Source organism: Peromyscus leucopus, chromosome 1, assembly GCF_004664715.2.
Source record: "Peromyscus leucopus breed LL Stock chromosome 1, UCI_PerLeu_2.1, whole genome shotgun sequence".
NCBI lineage: Eukaryota > Metazoa > Chordata > Mammalia > Rodentia > Cricetidae > Peromyscus > Peromyscus leucopus.
In genome coordinates, this window is record NC_051063.1 from 54,379,612 (window position 1) to 54,407,498 (window position 27,887).

At 38.8% G+C, this 27,887-nt stretch overlaps 1 protein-coding gene across 1 annotated transcript; it reads left to right on the plus strand.

Annotated features, from left to right (window-relative positions):
• The first annotated feature begins 729 nt into the window (after positions 1-729).
• LOC114680701 (solute carrier family 22 member 19-like) lies at positions 730-27,887 on the plus strand. Its single transcript, XM_028853754.2, has 10 exons — positions 730-1,301; positions 2,389-2,492; positions 12,138-12,292; positions 12,394-12,562; positions 14,229-14,352; positions 21,399-21,514; positions 22,251-22,465; positions 25,416-25,524; positions 26,459-26,662; positions 27,604-27,887. Exons 1-10 carry the CDS (start codon positions 900-902, stop codon positions 27,659-27,661), a joined length of 1,656 nt encoding a protein of 551 aa, XP_028709587.1. The 5' UTR covers positions 730-899; the 3' UTR covers positions 27,662-27,887.

The following is a 27,887-nucleotide window of genomic DNA, read 5'->3' on the forward strand; positions in this document are numbered from 1 at the left end:
ATTTTATGGGCTTTGGTGTTTTGCCATGGGTGTTTGTTCCCCCGGAACTGGTGTTATAGGGAGTTGTGAGCTGCCATGTGGGTGCTAGGAATTGAACCTGGGTCCTCTGGAAGTGCAGTCAGTGCTCTTTACTGTTGAGGAATCTCCCCAGCCAGTTTCTTAATTTTGATTTTACTCTTAAGAGATTGCCATGGATCTCAGAAGAGAATTTGAACTTAGGACTTTTAAACAATTTTGAGACTGTGGTAGACTATGGGGACTTTTGAAGCTGGACTCAATACACTTTTGCATTGTGATATGACTACCAGCCTATTGGGTCCAGGGAATGGAATGTGGCAGTTTGAATAAGAATTTCCTCCATAGACTCATATATTTTAATGCCTAGTCTCTAGGGAGTGGCACTATTTGAAAAGATAGAAGGATTAGGAGATGTGGCCTTGTTGAGGAAGTGTGTCATTGGGATGAGCTTTGAGGTTACAAAAGTCCATGCCAAGTCCAGTCTCTCTACTGACCTATGGATCAGGATGTAACTCTTAGCTACTTTTCCAGGGCCACACTTGCCTCTCATATGCTCTTTGCCATGATGATAATGAACAGTTAACTTAACTATTTTCAGGAATTTGAAGATCAATGTCCACAGCTGACCATGGGGCAGTGCACTGACAAAATTTCTCACAAAGTAGATCTTTAACCGATTCAATTACAGAAATAAATCATCAGGCTATTTCTCTTGGTGACTCTCAAGCAAAGAACTCTCTTCCTAACCCTGACTCAGAAGAGGGACACATGAAGAAGAGTTCAGGATCAACACTCTTTTAGTGTGTCTTTGTGAAAAATAACTTTTAGAAGCCTAGATATAATCATTTTTGCCTCCCATTGGAGATAGAGATTCAGCCTAAATGGCCTTTCAGGACCTTCTTATTCATGTTGGCAGCCTAGGGAAGTTCCAGATCCTTCAGATGGCTTTCCTTCTGATCTGCAGTGGCATGGTGCTTCCTCACACTCTTTTGGAGAACTTTACAGCAGCCATCCCTGGTCATCGCTGCTGGGTCCACATCCTTGACAATGTCACTGTCTCTGACAATGAGAGTGGAACCCTGAGCCAAGATGACCTCCTGAGGATCTCCATCCCACTGGACTCCAACTTGAAGCCAGAGAAATGCCGTCGCTTCGTCCAACCACAATGGCATCTCCTTCATCTAAATGGAACCTTCTCCAATGTGACAGAGCCAGACACAGAGCCCTGTGTGGATGGTTGGGTGTATGACAGAAGCACCTTCCTCTCCACCACTGTGACCCAGGTCAGTCAATTCCTTTCCCCATCAAGAGTTCATGATGGGACTTTACTGATAGCCTAAAGAGCGCACATGTTTTGAGAATAGCCTTTATTTTTAGCCATTGTAATTATTTCTTTATTTACTATGAGACACATTATTTAATGCATCTAGTGATTGTTATAAAAATTTTAAGGATTTATTCTCCTTATCTTTTCATTATAGTGATGAACATTATTTAAGAAGTAATTTCTGTGCCAAGTCAGTTTAATCAAATAATTCATGTGGAACCTCATAAACATTGTGACAAGTCAGTGTCATTTAGTTTTAATTTCAAATATAAGATATCTGGATTACTACACAAAACTACAGTGGCTGGCTAGGAATGTGGCCCAGTGCTATAGTGAATGTGTCGGACGTGTGTGGTCGAGGATTCAAACTCTAAAACAAGCACCCTAAAAAAAAAGTTACCTTCTTTTATGACTAGAATGTGACTAATGGCTAGCACCCTTCCAAAATGTTAAAAGCCCTACAATCCATCACCAATATTGCAAAAAATAGACTGATAAATAAATAAATAAATAAGTCAGTGCCCAGTCTCCACCCCTGAGGGATTCACAGGGAAGATGGTACAATGACACACAAGAGCCAATAAATTCTCCAGTGGTCTCAAATCATGGCATGATTCATGTTGCATGTGGATATGGTCACATCGGAGAACTTCTTGGGGAAGGAATGTGTTTTGAGCCAGGGTTTCTCTGTGTAGCCCTGGATGTCCTGGAACTCACCCTGTAGACCCAGCTGGCCTCAAACTCAGATATCTGCCTTCCTCTGCCTCCCAACTGATAAAATTAAAGGTGTGTCCCACCATTGCCTCGCCATTTGAGAACTTCTTAGCACAAGTTACAAGTCATTAATGTAACCTACAGAGTTACAGGAAGATTCCTGAAAGTGGGTTTGTTTAAGGTGAAACTGGATGGTAGAAGTCAGATGATGATGAAAATAGAAGCTGGAGAGGAAGATGGGACTGGTGCAACATAACTGGAATCTCAAGTTGAATTATTTTGAACAAATTACGTTGAAATGCTGCCATGCTGGTTGTCTTCTCTTTCAGTGGGACCTGGTTTGTGGATCTCAGGCACTGAATTCAGTGGCTAAATTTATATTCATGATTGGCATTTTTATAGGACATATCATAGGTGGCCATTTATCAGACAGGTGAGTGACTATGCTTTACAGCTTTCTCTACATGTCAGTATTTTATTCATCTGTGAGTCGTTCATTCATAAAGAAGTAGTCATTGCAGATTATATTTCTTCTATGTGTACCTTTGATCCTGGAGATCACTGAACACAAATGAAAATGTTAAGTGTTAAAAAGTCCACGTATTGTGTGGACACAGAAGTGTCAAGATATGGTTTAGAGAAGAAATGAAATAACATGATTTAGAAAGATAAGAAGAGTTAGCTATGGGAATGAGAAAAATATATTTCATCATATAGAATTAAACCTATTTGAATATCTTAATGAAATACTTAGTGGAAAACACCACTGTCACTCTTAGTCTGGGTCACTAGACTCCAGGCTTCACAGACATTGCCCTAAATAGCCATGGTGACAAGAGAATAGAAACTATGCTTTAATTGCTCAAGCATGACAGTGGAATGTCCTTGATGTGCGAGGTGCAATGGGTGTGGCTGGGAAGCCATGCCTGTTGATTTTATTTTTGCTTCTGCCAAAACAATTTCTCTCTTTTTTTAGTTGAAAAGAAAATTTTTTCATACAATATATTTTTATCATGTTTGCTCCCCCCATTCCTCCTAGATGCACTCTACCCATCCAATTTCAGGTTGTGTTTTCTCTCTCTCATTTTAAAACAAACAAGAAATCAAAAATTAAAAAAAAAAACAAGAAACACATACACAAACAAAACCCAAAAATCACAAAAAAGGAATTAAAAATAAACAAGCAAAAGACCAATGAGACACCCCCCCAAAAAAAAAAATTTGTCCAAACAAAGCAAAATGAGGTAAAAAGTCTACAAAGATACTACTGAGTTAATTTATTTATTGACCAGTTACTCCTGGGCCTGGTACATACCCTGAAGTATGTCTAGTATGCCCAGTGAGACTCCATTGGTGAAAACTTTCTTTTCCTACACCAGTGAGTATAATTTTCAGATAGCTTCTTGATTAGAGGTGGGAGCCTGTGTCCACTTCCCCTTCTCAGTGCTGAGACCTTGTCTGGCTTGAGTCTATGCATGCCGTGTGTGTGCTACCACAGTCTCTGGGAGTTCATATGTGAATCAGTCCTTTCATGTCTGGAAGACAGTTTCCTTGGAGGCATCCCTCCCCTCTGCATCTCACGGTCTTTCCACCTCTTCCACATAGTTCCCTGATACCTGAGGGTAGGAATCCCACTTAGGACTGAGTGCTCCAAAATCTCTCACTTTCTACATGTTGTCCAGTTGTGGGTCTCTGTATTAATTCCTATATATTGCAAGAAGTAGTCTCTATAATGATAACTGAGCAAGGCACTGACCTATGGGTTTAGCAGTATGTCAGTAGGCATCATTTTAACATTGTGTTCCTTTAGCAGAAAAATAGTAGTAGGTTTCCCCTATTCCCATGACCTCCCTAGTGTGGGGTTCTTGGCCACTTTAGTATTCTCGGATATGGGTTCCAGATCATGGGGTGGGCCTTAAATCCAATCAGAAGTCGTTGGTCACTCCCTTAACATTTGTGTCACTCTTTCAACAGCGTTTCTCGCAGACAGATAGATCACTGTCACAGATTACAGGATTTGTAGCTGGGAGCTTTGATGATTGCCTTTCTCCTTGGGTAACATGCAGAGAAACTTCTAGTCCCATGAATGCTAAACCATAGAGGTAACCCTTCTAGTTAGGCACCAGTTTGACTTCTCCATGTTCACTGATATATGTAAGTGTAGCCTTCAGTAACAGGCATTTTCAAATGTCATTAGGTGTTAGTTGTCTTTTGCCATATTCCTTCCTTCACCCTTCTCTCTCATCACCTTCTCTATTTAATTCTGCTATTATAGTTTTCCTTTTGTCTCTCCATAACAATATATTCTATTTTCCCTGCCTTAGGAGATCCTCTCTTCATCCCTAGTTCTTACTATATACTCTGTGGTTATTGAGATTTCCATACACATGAAAAGGCTTGAAAGCTAACATGGACATTATGGTGGTTTGAATAAGAATGGCCTCCATAGGATCATAGATTTGAATGCTTGGTCACCAGGGAGTGGCACTATAAGGAGGTATTACCTTGTGGAGTATGGGTGGTCTTGTTGTAGGAGGTGAGTTCTGAGGTTTCAAATGCTCAAGCTGGGCCCAGTGTCTATCACTCTTCCTGTTGCCTTCCGATCTGGATGTGAAACTTTCAGCTATCTCTTGAGCACAATGTTTGCCTGTGTGCTGCCATGATTTCCACCACAGACTAAACATCTGAACTTATAAGCAAGCCCAAATTAAATGTTTTCCTGTATAAGAGTTGCTGTGGTCATGACATCTCTTCACAGCAATAGAACATTAACTAAGGCACACATACAAAAGAACATATATACTATTTGTCTCTTTGCTCATGGTTACTTCACTCAAGATGATTTTTTTAGCTCCATCCATCTACTTGGAATTTTATAATTTCATTTTACTTGACAGCTAAATAATATTCCATTGTGTCAATGTACCACATTTTCCTTATCTATTCTTCAGTTGATGGGCATCTAGGCTATTTCCAATTTCTGGCTATTTTGAATAGAGCAGCAATGAACATGGATGAGCAAGTATCTCTGTAGTAGGATGTAGAGTCCTTTGGGTATATGTACCAGAGTAGTATAGCTGGATCTTGAAGTAAATCTGTTCCCAGCTTCCTGAGGAACTACCACACTAATTTCCATTGTGACTGTACAAGTTTGAGGTCTCACCAGCAATGGGTGAGTGTTCTCCTTACTCCACATCCTCTCCAGCATGAATTGCTGATCTTGGCCATTATGACTGGTATAAGATGAAATTTCAAAATAATTTTGATTTGCATTTTCCTGATGGCTAAGGATGTTGGGCATTTCTTTGTGTCTCAGGCACATGTGCTTTGTCTCTTGATTTAACTCTCTCCTTAATTCTGTACCTCATTTTTAACTGGGTTTCTGTTTGTTGTTGCTCAAGTTTTTTTTAGTTCTTTACATATTTTGTTATTAATCCTCTTAATCTTTTGCCATTGTGTAGGCTGCTATCCTTTGCTGAACAGAAACATTTTTAGTTTCATGAGGTTCCATATATTAATTGTTGTTCTTAGTGCCTGTGCTGTCGGAGCCCTTACTGATTTCTGTCTTGACCCATTGTTCATTCAGAAGTGACTGGCTCAGTTTCTATGAGTTTGTAAAGTTCCTGTTTGGGTGATATGTTCTTTAGCTATCCATTTGATTCATTATAGGTTTTCCTACAACATTTCTCTGTTTAGTTTTTATTTGGATTCACTGGTTATTGGTGAGACTGGGTTATTATGATCACCTACTACCAGTGTGTGAGGGTCAATATGTGTTTTTAACTGTAGTAGTATTTCTTTTATGAACTTGAGTGTCCTTGTGTTTGGTGCATAAATGTTTATAATTGAAATATCCTCTTGGTGGATTTTTTTTCTTTGGTGAATATGTAATGTCCTTCTCTATCTCTTCTGATTAGTTTTGGTTTGAAATCTATTTAGTCAGATATTAAAATCTCTACACCTGCTTGTTTCTTGGGTCCATTTACTTGTATTACCTTTTTCCATCCTTTTACCCTGAGGTGATTTTTGTCCTTGGTGATAAGATGTGTTTCTCTCGGGCTGCAAAAAGATGCATCCTGTTTTCTAATCCAATATGTTAGTCTGTATCTTTTTATTGTGGGAATTGAGACCACTAATATTAAGAGTTATCAATGAGCAGTGTCTATTGATTCCTATTTTTTTTTGTTACATTGTAGAGTTTTCCCCCCTAGAATTATTTATTCCTTGTGATTTCTTGGGTGTGGTCAACCTCTTCAAAATGAAATTTCCCTTCTTGAACCCTCTGTAGAGCTGGATTGGTAGACAGAAATTGATTGAATTTGGTCTTATTGTTGTATGTTTTTCTTTCTCTGTTAATTGTGATTGATAGTATTGCTGATTATAGTAGTCTGGGCTGGGTATCTGAGGTTACTAAGAGTTTTTAGAAATCCATCCAGACCCTCTGGCTTTTAGTCTCCATTGAGAAGTCAGGGGTTATTCTAATGGGCCTGGCTGTCTATGTCAGTCTTTTACCTTAACAGCTTTTAATATCATTTCTTAATTCTATACATTTAGTGTTTTGACTAAATGTCATGGGAAATTTCTTTTCTGGCCCTATGTATTTAGTGTTCTGTATGCTTCTTAAATCTTAGTAGGTACCTCCTTCTTTAAGTTGGGGACATTTTCTTCTACAATTATGTTGAAAACATTTTCTATATCTTCAACTTGGGATTCCTCTCTTTCCTCTATCCCTATTATTAATAGATTTGGCCTTTTCATAGTGTCCCAGATTCCCTAGTTGATTTGTCCCAGATTGCCTGGGTATTTTTATATTTAACATTTCCTTTGACTGAGCCATCCATTTCTTCTACCTTGCCTTCAACCTGAGATTCTCTCTTCCATGTTTTGTAATCTGTTGATGAGGCTTACCTCTGAGGTTTTTGTTTGACATCTTAAATTTTTAATTTCCATGTTTGAGTTTTCTGTAGTGATTTTATTTCTTTGTTAAATTCTCCTTTTACATCTTATACTGTTTTCATTATTTCATTCAACCGTTCCTTTGTGTTTTTATAGACTTCATTAAGGTGTTTATTCCTTATCCTCTTTAAGGTCCTTGAATACATTCATAATTGTTATTTTGAAGTCCTTTTCTTGTGCTTCAGCTATATTGCTTTTTTCAGAATCTACTGTAATAGGGTTCTGGTGGAGTCATATTGTCTTGGTAATTCATATTTGTGCTTTTTCACTGAGATCTAGGCATCTGGAAATGTAGTATTTGAGGTGTTTCTTAGTGTAGATATTTGGTCTTGTTTTTGTTGGGTGGGTGTTCTGTTCTTTGGTTGCTGTCACCCTCTATGGATGCTAGGCAAGTGTGGTGGCTGTGGGTTCCTTGGTAGAGAGTGATTCTGAGGGTTGGTGTGCAACAGAAAGGAATGGAGATGGGCTGGGAGGAGAGGCTGAGAGGGTAGGTGGAAAAGCTAAGTTGTACCAAAGCAGATTCTAAAAATCACACTTCCAGCCAAGCAAAGTAATTCGTCTAACAACAATGGTCATCACAATTTGTGGTATATGAATTTGGATTCTGTGCCTGAAAACATGTCTTTTAAATAGAAACCCATTTCTGCCAAGTGAGTGGTTACATCTTCACACAGCAGAAGAAGTCAACATGGGACTCTCACATAGTACACAGTGCATACAGCTCCTTTGCTCCTCTTTCATAATCCAATGAATGAAGGTACCACCCTCATAATTAGTGAAGTCTCAAAGATCCAATTTCTTAGCACTGTTGTTCTGGCCCTAAAGTTTAAATGTGTGAATCCTGGAGGAACACATTCAGATCACAGCAAATGTGTCTTCTGCCATTCATGGGAATAGGATGGTATCTATACCAATCAGGTCATATTGGTGGGAGGGATCCATCCTTAAATCTTGAATCTTGTGATCATTCTCTACCTATTGTTTTCATTTATGAAGTAATGATGATAAAATTTGTCTCTCTGTGACCTATTTCTTCCTTTACTTTTGTGTTTTCATTTTCTGTGTTGAAAATACTGTATTTATGTAAATATAAAATTAATATTTTAGTATACACTCCTCTATATCTCAATGAACACCCATTAAAGTATTACCTACTTAATTAGTTTCCATATTTATTATTCCTTTTTTGATGACTGTGTCTCATTATGTAGCACTATGTAGCTTATGTTGGTTCTACATGTATCCCAAGGTAGTGTTTAAATCACAATTCTTTTGACTCAAACTGCCAAGCTTTAGGATTATTATGGTTTGTTGTTGGTTTTCTTTTTTTTTTTTACTCTATGCTCTTTGAGGGCCCAACATCCAGCTTCCAAATAATTACATGGAGACTTATTCTTACTTATGAATGCCCAGCCTTAGCTTGGGTTATTTCTAGTCAACTTTTCTTAACTGAAATTATCACATCTACCTTTTGCTTCTGGGCTTTTACATTTCTCTATTTCTGTATATATTTTTTCCTTCTTATTTCATGTCTGGCTTTGTGGCTGGGTGGCTGGACCCCAGTATCTTCTCTCCTCCTTTTATTGCTCCTCCTTCTTCTCATTCTTTCCTTCTGTTTATTCTCTCTGACTGTCAGCCCTGCCTATCCTCCTGCCTAGATATTGGGTGTTCAGCTCTTTATTAAACCAATCAGGTATTTTAGGCAGTCAAGGTAACACAGATTTAGAGAGTTGAACAAATGCAACATAAAAGAAAGCAACACATTTTTGCATCATTAAACAAATATTCCCCATGTAAATGAATGTAACACATCTTAAATTAATATCCCACAACAAGGGTTGAAATAGATGTTGAGGTTGAAACAGAAAGTTTGGGAAAACAGGGCAATATAAATCAAAAAGCAAGCAGCTGACATGAGATGGAAAATTACATAGACAAAAGGAACTCTGTGAAAAATAAAGCTCGTCCCAACAGGCTCTCCTGGCCCCCACAGAGACCCTCTCTGAGAGGCATGCCCAAAGCAACTTTACCCTAGTAAATTTCTCAAAGCCATGGGCACTCCTAACTTCATAAATATTCATGCAATTATTGTATCTAATTTCAACAGTCTGAATTGTGGATTAAAACCAGCTTCTAAGAAGCCTCCTCCTGTTCTAAGGAGGAGAATGCCCCAGACCATTCCAGGAAGTAACAAGGGGAAGACATCTAATAGACACAGACTTACAAAGTCAGATATTAGAGGAAAACTTCATTGTTATCACTTGACTCATTTGACTGTCTACTCTGGAGTGGACTTTGTGCTCTTGCTCACTCTCCTGATTAAAAATAAACTAGGGCTGATTGTTCTGCCTGAACTAGTGTGAATTCCTATACCTTGGCAGCATAAGAAACAAGACTTCTGCAAACAGAACTCCTGCTAATGTCTTACTGTGTGGTCCAAACTGGCCTTGAAAAATTTGTGTGCTAGAATACCATTCAAATCATGATCCTGGTGCCTCAATTTACCACATTATGGAGTTACAGGTGGATACCACTGCACTTGGAAAAGAGTTCTATAATGCATTTCTGTCCAATATTAATATTGCCTCTTCAACCACCTCTTTCTTGCATAGACTATGTTGACAACATTATTTTATTTATTGAAAGAACTAGTTCACATCTAGGTCTTTATCTTTAATTCACTGTCATTATCTCTATTTTTTTCATTGATGTTTTTAGCCTTTTCACATTGGGTATTTTTCTAATATGGTTATATGTAGCTAGAGTTTTCCTGCCTGGCCCACAGTCAGGACAAATCTCTCTCACCTGCCAGTCCCACAGCCTCTCAGACCCAACCAAGTAAACACACAGAGACTTATATTGCTTACAAACTGTATGGCCGTGGCAGGCTTCTAGCTAGCTGTTCTTATATCTTAAATTAACCCATTTCTATTAATCTATAATTTGCCACATGGCTCGTGGCTTACTGGTATCTTAACATCTTCTCATGGCGGCGGCTGGCCGCATCTCCCTGCCTCAGCCTTCCACTTCCTAGAATTCTCCTCTCTACTTGTCCTGCCTATACTTCCTGCCTGGCTACTGGCCAATCAGTGTTTTATTTATTAACCAATCAGAGCAACACATTTAACATACAGAACATCCCACAGCCGTTGTATTTACTCTATCATTTTAATTTTAATTAATCTAGCAGACATGTGTGTGAATATAGGACATTATCATATAACTAAAGGTGACACACCTCCTCAAACAACATGGAGATGTTAAGCTTATACATCAAACTAGTTCTAATATTAGAGCAATATTAGTTTCATCTTCAAGGAGTATCCTGACAAATGTCTGTCTACCACCAAAAACAGGAACTATCCTGGCATTCCAAGAAACATGCATAAAACCTTTAGCAGTATGATATAAAGAAATTTAAGACTTCTATGACAACACAGGACAAAAGACTATCTTTGCAACAGTTTGGTAAAGTCATAAAAAATTGCAGGGCATTATACTTCAAAACTAAAATAAATGAAGAACATTCTTTGCAAAAGTGAGAATATGAATTTCAAATTTCTACATTATAACAATCAAATACAAATTTTTACAAGAACAATAAAGTCATAAATATGACAAGAAAAAAGAAGTATGGCCTATTCAAAATGAAACATACTAGGAATGGTCTCTGTGGGAGATTCAATAGACAAATACTTTAAAAGCCATCTTAAGTATATGCAGCAGGATGAAATCAAGCATAGACAAAGTATTAATGACAACTAGGAAACTTAACTATGGGAATATTAGTAATAGAAATCATATAAAAGAACAAAACAGAAAACTGGATTTTAAAAATACAATAAATCAAAAATTTCCCTGGAAACATTTAGTAGCATGTGCCACTAATACAATAATGAATTAGAGAAGAGAAATTAAGAAGCCAAAAGATAGATTTACAAATAACTAGCATTCAGTGGACTTATGGGACGTCAGGAAGCTGACCAAAAATATGCATTATGGTAGTATAAGACTGAGGAGAGAGTGGGGAAGGAACAGACTTTTTGAAAGATATAATGATATGTTTGATGTAATATATCAATATTCAAAGCCAACAAGGCAAAATCTAAGACAGTGAATACAAAGGCCTTCCTTCACAGGAATAATCAATAGAGTCTACACATCAATAATCAAAAGATTGTATATAACCAATTGTATAAAAGTGATTCATTCTCATTTTAGATTTTCTATTTTGAATTTAAGTCTTTTGACACCACAGGTTCATGTACTTGATTATTTGGTCCCCTAGCTGAGGGAATGCTTTGAAAGTTATGAGACTTTGGGATGTGGGAATCGACTGGCAGAATTGGGTTGCTTGAGGTTTCTGTGTGAATTCTAATTGGTTTAGACTCCAAGGGAGGAAGTCTGTCACCTGCTCCTGACACTGTAGCTTCTCACTGTGGCAGATGGCACACTCAGAAGCTGTGAGCCCAAATCAATCTTTCCCTCATGTAGCTTCTGTCAGACATTTTGTCACTGTGACTCAATAAATGGCAAGTAGATATGTTATGTACATAATTTAGTATGACATACTTGTGTTAAAGTTCAAGGTTGGTAGTCTGTCATACATGGCTTAACTCATATGGAAAACTAGTGATATGAAATGAAGAAGAGCCAGGCAGTAGTGGTGCATGCTTTTAATCCCAGCACTCAGTCGGTAGAGGCAGGTGGATTCTTGAGTTTGAGTCCAGCCTGGTCTACAGAGAGAGTTCCAGGACAGCCAGAGCAACACAGAGAAACCCTGTCTTGAAAAACCAAAAAAGGAAAAAGAAAGAAAAGAAAGGAAATCAAGAAGAGCAGATATGGAGGCACACACATTAAATCCCAGCACTTAGAAGGCAGAGGCAGGCAGATCTCTGAGAGTTTGAGACCAGCCTTGGTGTCATAGTAAATTCCAGGCCTGCAAGGACTACATAGTAAGACCGCCATCTAAAAAAGAAAGAGGTTGGAAAGGCACTCTTGGCTGTAAAGGAAGTCTGTCCTTTTAAATTTCTTGATGATTTATCATTTCAAAGCACTTCCTGTCTTCATTGTTTGGGCAAACTCGCATTGTTCCCGTAATCAATTCCTTCCTTTTCCTCAGGTTTGGGAGGAAGTTCGTTTTCACAGGTGCTTTACTGCAAATGGCCATCAGTGAAACCGGTGCGGCCTTTGCTCCCACCTTCCTCGTCTACTGCTCGTTTCGCTTCCTGGCAGGAATTTCTTCCTCTTCCATGAGGACAAACAGTGTGTTGCTCAGTAAGTCAAAGCTTGTGATGGACATTGTCCAAGCCTTGGGTTTGACATGGACGCCCTGTCCAGCTTTCTTAGAAGTCAGACATCATTTTCTTTTTTTTCAGTATTAGAATGGACAAGCCCTGAATTTCAAGCTTTGATAATGGCACTGGCATTTTGTGCTGGGGGAATTGGACAGGTAATATTGGGAGGTCTGGCTTTTGCAATTCGAAACTGGCACCATCTCCAGTTGGCAATGTCTGCACCACTGTTCTTCTTCCTTATTCCCACAAGGTATGAGATTTCATTCCTCCTCTGCTGTATAATCCAGGGATGACAATACACATGGAATCAGGACATAAGAAAGTCATTTGTGCTTGGTCTACACAAGACCATGAGCACTTCACTTTGTCCTTATGTGACATGAGGGCAAGCAACTCTGTCAGACAAAACTGAGGATGCTGAATTCACTTGAACTTAAGATGAGCACAAAGTACTTTTATAAAATCATAATCATACATATGCATAGTAAAAGACCCACATTTTCTGACAAGTACTCATTCTTTATTTGAAAACTGTTATTTCTATATTTTGTTTAATAGCTGGTAAAGTACATGAGATTTCAGTGTATTCATATTACTTAAAAATGATAGATACTTTCAGTGTAACTATATCCAAAGTAATGATGTAGTATATTTACAGTAAAAAATGTATAATAATTGATTGATGTTCAAATTTTACCATGCACAAATTTATTGTGTTTACTAGAGAAAAAAACCAAAAGCAGAAATTAGCAATGAATTCTTACCAGAACGTTCTTGGTCTTTCTATCTGTCCCTGCTACTAAGTTTAAATTATCCAGACAGTAACAGAATAAACATTTAAAGATCATATTTCTTCTGTTGTGGTTTATATTTCTATGAGTAGTTTTGCAAACAAAAAATTCTTTGAAAATTGTGGTAACACTGATATTAATAAAAGGCATATAAAGTAAGTTTATCTTTGCAACTGTTCAATGAAGGAAAATCATGTCCTCAGTTTAAAGCTGTAGGCAGAATGGCCCATTTCTCTCACTGGCTCTTTGGATTTTCTTGCTTTCCATTTGAAAAAGAATTAAGAAGTGCTATGATGCCATCAACAGAGGAGGCATATTTGGTCAGGAAAGACCACAAAATGTTTATAGATAAATATAGTGAGATGAGTCCATACAGAAAAGAGGGAGGACCCTCTGTCAGGCTCTTCCATATCGCTTTATCTTCATAGCACAGCCAACAAAACTATGATAATGCTCTAGCCAGGCAGTGGTGGTGGCACATGCCTTTTATCCCAGCACTTGGCAGGCAGAGGCAAGTGGATCTCTTTGAGTTTGAGGTCAGCCTGGTCTACAAAGTGAGTTCCAGAACAGCCAAGGATACACCAAGAAACCTCGTCTAAAGAAAAACAAACAAGAAAGAATTTGATGCTGCTGTCCCCATTTTACAGATTAGAAATGAAGGTAGAGAGGTAGAGTTAACTTGCTTTTGTGGCCAGAAAGCATTAGTTGCTAGGAATAGGACTGCACTTTGAATGACGGAATTAGTGAACAAATTTATTCAGTGGCTCTTTTTTAGGAAAAGAACAAAGTAAACATTTATTCCTATGTTTACCTTAACAGCAAATTTAGAAAATGTCTATACAAGTATCCTTCATGTTGTCATTTTGGGAACTCCATGTAAATGCATATTTGGGTAAGAATGAGCAGACCAACATAATTCCAGGTCTGCATTCTGGAAAGTGTGGGTATAATGTATGCATGAGTCATTTCCCATTGTCCTTGTGAAGGTCTAGACAGTGTAAGATTATATTTATTAATATAATTGAATGAGTGGTGGGTATTAAATTAAAGAACATAGTGGTTCAAGGATAAAGTAGTTTAAAAATGACTGCTGGAGAATTATCTCACATCCAACATCTTGAGCAGGTGGCTGTCAGAATCAGCTAGGTGGCTGATCGTGACCAACAAACTCCAAAAGGGCTTAAAGGAACTTAGAAAAGCTGCATGCAAGAATGGGATGAAGAGTTCTGGAGATATCCTAACCATGGAGGTGAGTATAATGGACTTGTTATGACACAAAGAAAACACAAGTTTGACATATACATGAGTTAGTGCATGAGAGACAATGTGTGGTCACTAAAAAGACTTCATAAGGATGTTTCATTCAAAAAGAATTAAAATCACAGTGACAGTGGCACACGCCTTCAATCCCAGCACTTGGGAGGCAGAGGCAGGAGAATCTCTGTGTTTGAGGCCAGCCTAGTCTACAGAGAGAGTTCCAGGATGGTCAGGGCTATGCAGAGAAATCCTATCTTGAAAAAAGGAAAAATTAAAATCACTTCTGTTTTTTTCATTTTGTTTCTTGAATTCTGTGTGTGTCACTTTTTTGTTAACACAAGCTAAAGTCATCTGGGACGAGGGACTTGGAAGTGAGAAAATGCCACCATTAGATTGGCCTATAGGCAAACCTATAGGGCCTTCTCTTGTTTGATGTGGGAGTGCCTAGCCCTCTGTAGGTGGTTGTCACTCCTGAGTAGGCAGTTCTGTGTTATATAAGAAAGCAAGGTGAGCGAACCAAAGAGAGCAAGCAAGTAAGCAACATTCCTCATGGCCTTTTCTTTTTCAGGTTCCTGCCTCGGGTTCCCACCCTGACTTCCCTTCATGGTACACTGTAGGCTAAAAGAGGAAATAAACCCTCTCCTTCCCAAGTTGCTTTTGGCACTGTGTTTATCACAGCAATAAAAAGCAAACTGGATAAATTCAATTTTCAGAACCTTAAACATGAATCTTAGTCTTATTAATAGAAAACACTCAGAGGCAGGTATTGGGGAGAATTCTGAAAGATCAGAGAAGCAGAACAAGCCATAGCTAACCTCATCTCACCAGCTTCTCAGCCGATTCTGTTTCCTCAAACTGAAAGCTTCTGAGTCCTCATCCAAATGTATCTCAGCTGAACTGCTGCTAAAAGCCTGAAAGCTCAAAAGCCTCTAGCACCTGGTCCTCATACCTTATATACCTTTGATTCCTGCCATCAGTTCCTGGTATTAAAGGCGTGTGTCCTTCCCATACAAGACATGAGATCTCAAATGCTGGGATTAAAGGTGTGTGTCACCTTGCCTAGCTGTTTCCAGTGTGGCCTTGAACTCGGGGATCTAGAAGGATTTCTGCTTCCCAAGTGATAGGATTAAAGGCAAGACCATTTTCTGACCCTTTATGTCTATCTAATGACTGTTCTGTTCTCTGACCCCAAATAAGTTTATTAGGGTGCACAATATATTGGGGGACAAAATATCACCACAAGAACCATCTCCATGGGGTTTCATTTTTTTTCTTTTTATTAGAATATATTGGTTATATGTTGTATTGGTTTTCATTTTGACTGCTTCATACATGTCCATAGTGTATTTTTATCATTTTACATCATGCCAACTCTATTTGCTTACCCTCACACTTCTGCTTATTCCTTCCCCTTCCCAATTAGTCCTGCTTCCACTTCAATCTCTCTCTCTCTCTCTCTCTCTCTCTCTCTCTCTCTCTCTCTCTCTCTCTCTCAACAAGTAATTTTTTTTTTTTTTTTTTTTTTGGTTTTTTCGAGACAGGGTTTCTCTGTGTAGCTTTGCGCCTTTCCTGGAACTCACTTGGTAGCCCAGGCTGGCCTCGAACTCACAGAGATCCGCCTGGCTCTGCCTCCCAAGTGCTGGGATTAAAGGCGTGCGCCACCACCGCCCGGCTCAACAAGTAATTTTAATTAAAGTTTCTTACAAAATCACTGTGAATTGTGAAGATTTAATTACAATGCTTGGGCAACTCAAGATATGGCTACATCACTGAAGAAAATTTCTCTCCTTGCAGCAACCATTAACAGATGAACTCCCTATACATCCTCAGGAGGGATTTATGAGCCTTTCCTAATTAGCAATAGCTAACTACCTATAAATATTCAAGGAGAGGCAGGGCTTCAAGAACTCCTCTACTCTCCATAATGGAAACTGATGGGCTCACTCTCTTGCAGTTTAAAACTCATGGACCATGACAAGACAAGAAGACAATACTATACATTACTCTACACTTTCCACTGCCTTTTACCTTCTTTCTTTCCCCACTTTTACAATGTTCCATGAACTTTGGAAAGAGTAATATAGATATCCCATTTATGGCTGAATTCTCAGCATTTGACCAGTTATGACCCAGCAGTAACTGACACCAATAATGGAAAAAGTAGCTTCTCTGACCAAAGCATTGATCTATAGAAATTAAAAATAAAAATTTGGAAGCAATTCAATTAGAAACCATCTCTATTTAGCAAAATAACTACAGTAGTTTCCCAATAAGGTCTGTGACATCCATAGTCATGGGCTTTTGATGGAGTTTAAAGGATCAATGTAAATTCCCACCTGTGAGCAGGCCTCAAATACTGGTTACCACCATAACAGTGATATCAGATACACCGTGAATACAACTTGCCAAGCAATGATCAGTCATGCAGCACAAATGTCTACAGCTGAGTAAATTATGATGACAATTCTCCAGCATACATAGCACCTTCTAGAACTATGAAAGCCAGCCTGCAGGGAGGAAGTTTGCAAATCAGTTCTAGCTGATTTCTCTATGTCCTGCAACCAAAGCATGTAGTATACTTAGTAATAGGTCCTTAGCATTGGTTCTGTTGGGAAATTTAAATGAAATTGTGTGATAGTTACTATTGATTGTAAACTTGAAACTATCTAGAATGTCCTAGGAGATACATTCCCAAACATACCCGCCTGTGTTTGACAATTTTGATTAGGTTAGCCTCTTGGAATAATTGAGCTTGGAATTATCATGATTAGGTTAACTGAAGTAGGAGAACATCCAAAAACTGACAGCAAAATTTCCTTGAGCTTGGGTCCCCAATTACATAAAATGAAGAAATCTAGCCAAGCATAAACATTCATTACTTCCTGCTTCTCACATGCAAATGCAATATGGTCAGACGCCTCCTCAATTTCCTGCTGCCATGATTTTCCCATCATAAAAGACTAAACCCTCAAGCCATGAGTCAAGATAAACCCTTATTTTCTTATGTTTCTTTTGTCAAATTATCTTATCACAGCAACAGGACAAGTAAGCAATACAGAAAATAGCACCAGGACATCAACAGGACATTGTGGTAGGACTTGGGAAAACAAGAATACTGAAAGACACAGGGACAGTGGACTCAAACTCATGAGGGTTCAGAAGTGAACAATGACTGTATCCAAAAAAGATTTGTCACTCATGTGATTAATTTTACCAAGACTCTGCCTCCGTTCTGTCCATATCTTGAGAATTTACATTAAGTGAAACTTAAAGATAATAAATGAGTGTGTTTGATGGGGGAAAGTGTAAAACAGGAGACCATTCCAGACTATTGTGTGGCTAGTCTTTACTGAATTATACAGGTCTGCAGTGGAAAAAAAAGAAAGGTTGAGCAGTTTGTTAAGCAAAGAAATCAAGAAACTTAAACTTTGCCACCTATGCATGCTCTAAAAAAAGAAGCTGAAATTGTTAAAAAAAACCTCTTGTATCTGAAACAGTGGATAACATACCCTGGGGGCAAGACCTACATATCATAGACTTCCACTTGTGAAAATGCAAACTTATTTAAAAAGCTTGAACTGATGACACATTCATAGGATTCCCTGTTCCTCAAAAGCAACTGTCTTGTAAACTGTTTCCCCAGGATGAACATATGGAAGCAGATACAGCTGTGGTCCCAGAAGGCCAGGCTTCATCCTTAGCTGGTAACACTACTTGACAGCGTGACCCCACAGAGTGTTGGTTTTGCAGATATTAAGTGTGCAAGATAGAAGAGTTCATGGAGTTTTGTTCCACAGTTGTAGATATTGGAAGAAGCCAGATAATTGTGTGGCAGAGTTGGAGTCACTGCAATGTGACTTTGACAGGCCTATTGCATGAATTGTAAAGGGGAAACTAAATAGAATGGAGATGCAAAGATATTGTATCTGAACCGGAATGCCATGCACGCACTAAGTGCAACTAACTTAAATAGAAGTTATGTGTGATAAACAATATATAGTTGGAGATATGGTATCATCTAACCCCTTTAAAACTAAAGTCCCAGACATTGGGCATGGAGCTATAGGATTTGATGTTTTCCTGCTAGGTTTTGGTCTTGCTTTGGTCAATGATTTCCTCACTATGCCTTCATTCTTATCTTTTGGAATGTATACCATGTGGTATTGTGCTGGGGTGTAGTGTTTTTGTTTCTGTAGGGAGTTAAGAGATTCCCTTGAGTCCCAGAGGAAATTTTAAAGTTGGTATTGTTAAAGACTGTGGGGATTTTTGAAGTTGTAATAAGTACACTTTGCATTGTGAGCTGGTCGTGAGGTTATGGAGGTAAGGTGCATTTTGTGGTTTCAATAGAAAATGTCCACATAGGTTCATATGTTTGAATACTTGATCCCCAGCTGGTGACAATATTCATGAAACATTCAGTGGAGTTTTACTGAGGGAAGTAAGCCACTGGTGGTGGGCTTTAAGATTTTATAGATTGGTCCCACTTGCTGATCTCTCTTGGCTTCCTGTGTGCAGGTGCAGTGTGCTCACCCAGTTGCCTGCTCATGCCTCTATGTCTTCCTTGACTTATATATGTCTTCCTTACCATGATGGTATCTGATTCCCTGGAACTGTAATCCAAAATAAACCTTTCTTTCTTGAGTTGTCAGGGTATTTATCATAATGACAGGGAGGAAACCAACAGTCATCTAAAGGTTTGTAACATGTAGCCATTACTATATGGAGATATGGCCCATCCATTCCTAGCCTCTCCAGGACTTCCATCCTGAAGGGATATTAGGTTTTGCTGATTTTTTTCTGCATCTATTAAGATAATTATGTAATTTCTGTCTTGATTCCATTTATGGAATTACATTTATTAATTTACCTATGTTGGAACATCCCTGAATCTCTGAAGCCAACTTGAATCTCTTGCCAACTGTTGGCCAGAATTAAAAACTTTTTGTTTTGTTGAGAATGTTTTGGCATCAGGGTCATACTGATTCAATAAAAAGATAGTAAGCCTTCCTTTCTCTTTTATTTTGTGGAATAATTTGAATGATGTTGGTGTTAGTTTTTCTTTGAATGTTGGGAATTCTACAGTGAATTCAAGTGACTCTTGGCAATTTATATATCTGTTTAAGTTGTTCATTTTAACTTCCTTTAATTTTGGTAAGCCATATGTATCTACAATTTCATCTATTTTTTTTAGATTCTATAGTTTCATGGTATATTGGTTTTGTGTATTGTATTTGCTACTGATAACTAGCTTCATTACACTGCAGTCTGATAGAATACAGGGCATTATTTCAATGTTACTATGTTTGTTGCAGCTTGCTTTGGACTCTAACATGTAGCCTATTTTGGACAAGATTCCAAGAGCTGTTGTGAAGAATAGATATTCAATAGTGATTAAGTGGAAGGCTCTGCAGGTGTCTGTTAGGTCCTTTTGATTTGGGATGATACTTTAGCTTAAATCTCAAGATGAGTTGTTGGGCTGATGACTTGAAGATGGCCCAGAAGAGCTGGTGCTAAGGTAGGACTGCTTACTGGATTTGAGCCTATCTTGTGGCAGTGCAGGAATGCGCAGGGCTCAGAGGAACTATGTGGCAATATAACTATAGGTGAGGCTGCACAAGACAAAGTCTTGTGTGTGGGAGTTGGGGGGTTCACCAGAACCAAAGGACCACACAGAATGATATTCTAGAAATGTGCGGTTGGGGTAGGCCAGGCCCACATCTCAACAGGAACAGAAGAATTCACCATATTCAGTGGAATCTCATGAAATCTCATGACCCTTCACTATTCATGTTTTTACCAGAATTCTAATCTGAACTCCCACGAGAATCATCCATTGAGCTCTGTTTTTAGCATTCTAACATTTCCTTACCCTGTGTCAACACTCTTCCACATCCCTCCAACAAACAACTTAATGTAATATAATCCTCCAACTTCATTCTAGACATGCTACTTGTGGGGGTATAGCATGCCATGATGTGCTTCAAAATAGAATGAACCCCAAATGAAAATAAATACTCTCTGTAAAGAATTAATCCTCCTGAGACTGTTTTTTTTTTCTTTTGAGGGGGTATGGGAGTGTGGGGTAACTATGTTACCCTACTGCCTCTGCCTCCCAAGAGCTATGGTTAAAGAAGTACACCACAGTGCCCAGCCTAAGACTATTTTTTTCAATCATTAAAAAATCAGTAGAATTTCCCCTTCTGTGTTAGCATGCATATTGGTGTTACTTTTGCTCATATTTTGTTGAAGCAGTCATGTTGATGGAACTTCATGAATGTAGTTTCTCTAACATATCTAGAAGACAAAAATCTCACAGAAAGTTTTCTGTTTCTCTTGTTCTTACAACCTTTCCACCAATGGAAAGGGGAAACTCCATGGAGCCCCAACCATAGACAAAGAATTGCAGCGATTAAGGAAGGCTGGGAGCAACAGAGATCCCATGAGGAAGAGGCCCAAATTGGTTATCTAATGCCAAGTTGTCATCCCTTTATTTAGGGGTGAGTGTGTGTGTGTGTGTGTGTGTGTGTGTGTGTGTACAGTAATTAAATAAATAGAGGCCATATATTTGAGAGAAAGCAAGGTGGGTGGCATAGGGTAGATGGATGGAAGAAAAGAAAGGATGAAAATTATGTAATTACATTTTTATTTAAAAAAATATTTTTAAATATCAGTGAAGCATCAGGCTCAGATGTCAATTTATACAAATACATCTGCTGTGTGTGGAATGGGGGACCATATTCTAAATAACTCTCCACTTTTTTCCTTTCTAATCTGGATTTCTAACCTTTATCTGCCTTTCAATAATCTACTTACAACTATAGTATCCTGTTTAACATGTCCTCACTGTAGAAATGCCTGAGTCTCCTTTCACTACTGGGCTTACATTTTTCAGCACTTCTATGTCTGCCATTGTTTTCTTGGTGTCTGTATATTGCTCAGTAGACAGAAACAATGATTATTAATCTAGCCTTCTGTCGGTTACCAGAACACTCACAGTGTGTATCATTTTGTGACAACCATTGGTTGATGTTGTTGAAGGTTGTGAGAAACACCATGAAAGAGGAACTGGAGGTGGCACAGACAAAGCATTCCCCACTGGATGTGTTCCGAACGCCCAACCTACGTAAGCGCATCTGTCTCCTGTCCTTTGTGAGGTAGGCTTCACACAGATACTCTGAAAATGGTGCAGTGGTGGTTCCTGCTTTTAATCCCATACTCAGGAGGCAGATTTAGGCCGATCTCTATGAATTTGAACCTAGCCTGGTTTATACAGAGTTCAAGGCCAGCCAAGGCTACATATTGAATCCTGTCTCAAAAAACAGTGCAGACACTTATCTTCTTATTAACAGACTTATAGAGAAATTATGAGGAATTTCTATACTGGGGGGATCCAAGGGTTTAGATTATGCTAACACAGAGTTAACTGTGCTGTGAGGAGTGTTTATCCAATCACTCTGACAAGTTCAGTACCAGAAACTACTGGAAAAACTTGGAATATAAGCTTCCTCATTTGTCTGTTTCTATATCAAAGGAGATAAGACTTCAAATATCAACTACATGAGGGTATACATATCAATGGGTATATACAGATATAAAGTTATAACTTTCATTCAGATCAAGCTTTAAGAAAAACTCTAAAACCCTGGATGGACCCAGCTTGTATTCCAAGATTTCCTAACCCCTTAAAAAATTTTAACAGTGATGATATGTTTCCTTCATCATAGAATATTTTTATGATTACAAAATTATCTCTCACTTGTAAATTTTCCAGAAAATAGATGCCTCATTATTTTAACAAGTAAAATGAGTTGCCTGAGGTAATTACATTATCATGTGTTGAGCAACTACTCCAAACCATATGATGTGACTTTCCTCTTTTTTTCTCAACAGATTTGTGTCATTGATATCTGTTTCGGGACTGCTTACCCACTTCCAATACCTGAGCAGTAATGTGTTCCTACTGCAATGTCTTTATGGTATGCTGTCCATCCCAGCCAATGTTCTTGGAAAATTTTCAATTAACCACATTGGCCGCAGAACAACCCAAATGATTTTCATGTCTCTGTTGGGAATCTCCATTTTGGCCACCATATTTTTGCCTCAAGGTAAGAAAAGGACATATGATTACCAGAGAAAATACAGCCATCCTTTTTCTCAGGATTTGTCAGATGAGAAATTGGGGATAGTAGCATCCTATGGATTTGCAGTAAGCAGTCCAGGCATTTATAACACATTATTCTATTAAGATATTAGAATAACAGCCAAAATTTCAGTAAAATTAGGTTCAGATAGTTGTCTTTATTGCATGCAATAAGTGTCTGCTACATTTATTCCCAAATGTGTTTAGGTCAACAATGAATCAGTCATTGGTGAATTATAATTTTCATTGCTGCCAGCCCCAAGAATATATTATAGAGATTCAGTTGTGTATAAAAAGCTGTACCTAGAAAGGTCAAGGCATATTTCTAGAGGGAAGACATATATCAGGGAATATTTAGTGTTATTCAGTTTTTAATATACCACCTGTCTTCTGCTATGACTTTCTTGTGTGCTAATATACTAGTAGGCCTTAAAGGCAAAAGTATAAGCTTCTCAGACTTACAGCTGATCTCAACTAGGTAACACTACAGAATCAACACACCTACAGAATCTAGGAGACAGGTGGGTATTCAGATGCATAGCTTAGTTTCTTGTAAAAATGAAGCTCAGAACTTCCTTTCCCAGATTGGCCAAATGGCATTACAAAGCACTTGACTAGGAACAAAGGGTGTTTTGCATAACCAGGTACAGTAAAGATGGAGCAGAATTCCTGGTCTGGATGGAGTCACATGGCCAGAGGAGAGAGGGTCAAGGCAGAGTTTCTGTAGTTAATGGGTTGGCCCAAGGAAAAAGCAGTGAGGATAAGTTTTTAAGGAGTGTAGGTGGATTTGAGTCAGGTCAAGAGAGGAGGAGAGAAAGGAACAATGCAGGGCTGAGGAGCAGAGGAGGATGAGGTCAAGAGCATAAGAGCTTAGTTACTACTAGGGCTATGAGAGGACAGAAGAAGAAGGGACAGAGAGGAACCAAGTGTCAGAACAGAACTGAATCTATGTAGATAGAATTTTGTCTTAAAGAAATAAAGTGGACAGACAAAAGAGCCCAGTGTACTTAGGTTCTTTTCCCTCAGACTATCCCATCACTGACCATAGTGTCTTCTACAGGACTCTGGGGAGAAATTTCTCAGGGCAGGTCCCTGGGGAAATTCCAAAACTTCATAGCAATTATGTAGATTAAGAACTTAAAATTCTGACCAAAACACACTGTTCCTTCCTCTGTCCCACAGGTTCTCATTACTTTAGCTTCAATGACAATTTATTTCCTGAATATATGTATCTACTCATAACTCACATTGTATCACCATGAGTCCAACCCTAGGTTGGAGAGTTGTCTCGAGAAAAGAAACATCACTTGCACTGAAGTTCAAAAAAGGAGGAATGGACTAAGCCACAGGACTGTTGAAATTGACTTCATTGAGTTAAATAGGTGTATGTCAGGAGGAAGTTGAGGGGGTCACCAAGCTTTACTGAAACCCAGGACTCTGGCATGTTTCATAAAATCCCAAAACAGCAGTGGTGATTCTTGAATGTCAGCAGTGATGTCAGTTTTCTTCCTTGCCTCAAGAAACACTCCATTTTGTAAAGCTTTCATGGCCCTTTTTTTTTAAATTTAGTTATTTTGTGTGTATGAGTATTTTGCCTGCAAGCATGTATGTGCACCACATGTGTGCCTGGTGTACACAGATGCCAGAGAGGGCATTGGATCCATTGGAAACTGGAATACAGATAGTTGTGAGAAACCATGTGGGTGCTAAGAATCAAACCCTCGTGAGACTTTTTAAATTGAGTGGAAATTGACCCTGTGAATGGTTTTACTGTTGTGCCCAGATCTCGACCCCCAGAGAGACCACCAAGGACGAGCAAGCCGGAATGCAAAAGCAAGGTTTAATTTCGGGATATCCAAATGCAATACAAGCCTAGGCAGGGACTTTGTCCAACAGATCCAACGCAGTGGAGGCTGGAGGAAGTGCCCACCTATCTGCAAGCCCAGTTTTTAAAGGGAAAAATCACAAGGTTACATCATTTGGGGGTGCTAGTATGGGTACAATTCTGATTGGCTTGTGTCTAGGAATTCCAGAAATCACAATTCAATCTTCCTTCTAAGGAGGTAGTTGCCCGCCACCATTTCTCATTGGCTGCCCCCAGATGGGGGGATCTGGTGATTACACAGTCACTATGGAAACTATGGTTGGGACATTCTATGGTCAAGCAGTTGCCTAGGGGGCCAGGGAGAGGACATTCCATAGTCCAGCAGCCATTACCTCCTGACTATCTTGTGACTCTGTACTTTTACACTTCCTGGTTTCTGGAATCTGAACTGACTGGTTTCAGTAACTTCTGGCCTGTAGCTAAAAGGAGCAGTCTTAGGCCTTTAGTTTTGGGGTGAAAGCATTTTGGTCTTATTTTGGTTCCACATTACAACTTTGACAGGTTTCCTAGTAAGAGTCCTTATCCTTGAGTCCTCAGGCACTATTCCAAATCAAGCCAGACCCCAGCTTGCCCACCACTGTAGGCCTTCTGTCTTTCTGCTCTTCTGTAATTGCACACAGGCCATGGATTTTAAATACTGTGTGTATCTGAATGAGCTGACAGTCCTCCATAATTTTCTTCATGACAGCCCTACATTCTGTCTGAATGATTGCTGAGGCCCTAGAGAGAAAAGGTGAATGTGATTTCCTTCTGCAGCTACATGCTCTCCACTTCTTAAGCAAATATGAGACACTGCATCCACTTTTTTCAGAAGCTTTTCTTCATTGTAAACCAATATATGCAAATAAGTCACCTTTCACAGCTTGTAGCCATTGAAAATTTACACGTCTCTGCAGTCTCCCTCTACTAAATTTTAGATCTATACAAATTTCCAACAAAATTATATTCCATTTTTGTTGGGGAGCTGAAAAGTTCTACACTCAGATTCATGTGTCTGTCCCACCCGACTGTCACTTGTCTTCCTCTCTAGAAATGCAGACCCTGCGAACAATTTTGACAACACTGGGGGGAGCAATTTCTTCTGCCTCTATAACGAGCACTCTTGTGCATGCAAATGAGCTAGTCCCCACTGTAATCAGGTAAGACTCAGGTCAGAGCAGATGGTTTTCTCAGTTCATTCACTGTTCCTGAAAGGACAAGAACAAAGAAAAACTGCTGGGTAACTTTAGCAACCAATTGTGATAACAGGAATGGTCACAGTGTCCTGAAAGTGTCAGATAGATTCAAGTCCAACATACCTTAACCAGCATCTCCTATACAATTTGGAATCACCTAAAAGAATGCAGCTACCAAGAGACACACAACTCTTTTAATGTTTTATTTTGGATTGCTCTTTCATTGTGTGTGTTTTAATTTTTTTATGATTTCATGCAGGTATGAAGACATTCACTTTCCATAGTCTTCAATCTCCTCTCTCTGCCCACTCTTGCTAACTCCTTCTTCCACACTTCTACCTCCTATACTCATGTCTTTTTTTATTAGCTGCATGTCTTTAAACTAGCATAGAAAATTTGGGTTCCAATATAACATTTTCAGATACTATCATTTTATCTAACTCCCCTGTTGCTCCATCCCCCCTTGCACTCCCAGTCCGATCCTCAGTAACCCCCTTTCCTTTCATGTCACAGACATACTATATAAAAATCCTTCTCTCCACTTAAGACCTCCTCCTGACCACTTATGATCATTCATTTCTAGTTTCATAGTCTATACCCAGATATCCACCCATATGTACACATACATGAAAACTAAAGAGTAGCTTGCACATATGACAGAACACATGTAGTATTTATGCTCCATAGCATGCATGTTATATTGTAAGTGATACACAAGTGTCTTAACACTCTGACCTTGACAAAAAGATAACACCAAACAAAACAGAAATTTGAAAGTTACCAGCGTCCTTAAGTCAATTACACTGCTCATTGAATTGTAGTTAATGTGAGAGATGAAGTCATAAATTCTGTGTGTGAATTTGCTAGATTACTTCTGATTTATACTTTATGCTCCAAGGGCAACTGCTTTAGGAGTCATTGGAATTGCTGGCAGTGCTGGAGCAGCCCTGGCTCCCCTCTTTATGATCCTCACCATGTACTCTGCTTCCTTGCCCTGGATCATCTATGGGGTCCTCCCCATCATTGGTGGCCTTGTTGCCCTTCTCCTTCCTGAGACCAAGAATCAGCCTCTGCCTGACTCCATCCAAGATGTGGAAAATGAGTGAGTAACACCTCTACCTTTCCCTTAGGGTACTTGTGTGCCAGTGGTCTGTGATGAGGAAGGTGAGTGGGAATTCAGGGTGAGTTTCTCCCTGGCAAGCTGACAACTAGGCATTTTCACATATGGTCATTGGCATTAGCATTGAGACATTTTGTACGTCCCTTTATATAGGGGTTTCAAATGTATTTTGAAACTCTACATCACAAGAATCAGCTCTGACCAGGTGGTGCTAGAAGATTTTATGGTAAATAGTACAAGTTCATGTGTCCTCTGTTTTACTCTGACCCAATATGAAACACATACCCTGACAAGTTCATGTACCTTCTGTCTTCTTGGCCCCATTATGAAGCACATATCTTTGAAAATACTTCACAGTCACACACAAATATAAATAGCATTTCATCCCTCAGACCAGTGAGGGCTGGTAAGCTTTCTAAAGTTAACAGTCTCTACACACTTGGGATGTGACAGTCACTACCTAACTTAGAGACTATATACAAGACTGAAGAACCTGGCACCCATGACAGTGTATCTGAGGGAAGGACTCTTGTGTTTGCTGTGAGACTGAGACAGTATTGGTTCCACTAGGAATAAAAAACTCATGTCAGAGAAGAATGGAATAGTCAATAAAATGATCACAAAAAGAAAAGGGAAGGATTATAAAACTTGCTTTGAAACATGCTTCCCATGCTTTCTCCCAAAACCCATTTGAGAATGCAGAGATAACCAAGGTGGGAGGAATCAGAGTTGCCTCACAGAGCTTCCCAGGGAATTCAGTCTTTTATTCACAAGTTTTATTCCAATCTTTTGAGAAGAACTGTGGCTTTTCCCAAAGCTGATGAGTAAAGGACGAAGTCGCTCTAAAGAACACAAGGATATCCCTCTTCTCTGTGTCTTTTCCCATTTTGTTTTTCTTATGTTGTTTGCTGTATTTGTTCCAGGAGGAAAAGCTCAAGAGAGGCAAAGAAGGATGTTGTTGCCAAAGTGACACCACTTTAAAGAATTCTAACAACTGACCTCTGATCAAGGGAAAAAATGAAGAAAAATATCATCACAATACAATACTCTAGGATTGTTCTTAACTGTTAGCAAAATTTTTCCATATAAACCATATGTTAAAATAGTGAGCTAAATTAAAATTACTATACCAGTTATCTATATATAAAATAACTATAATAAATCACAGCAAGAAATTTGAAGAAAATCATAATATATTGAAGAAATC

What these genes read in the sequence shown, in the direction of transcription:
- LOC114680701 (XM_028853754.2), top strand. Translation starts at nt 900, where the DNA reads ATGGCCTTTCAGGACCTTCTTATTCATGTTGGCAGCCTAGGGAAGTTC. An exon ending in TCTCCACCACTGTGACCCAG is followed by an intron (nt 1,302 to 2,388) that starts GTCAGTCAATTC and finishes CTTCTCTTTCAG; the next exon opens with TGGGACCTGGTTTGTGGATC. An exon ending in TGTCTCCTGTCCTTTGTGAG is followed by an intron (nt 21,515 to 22,250) that starts GTAGGCTTCACA and finishes TTTTCTCAACAG; the next exon opens with ATTTGTGTCATTGATATCTG.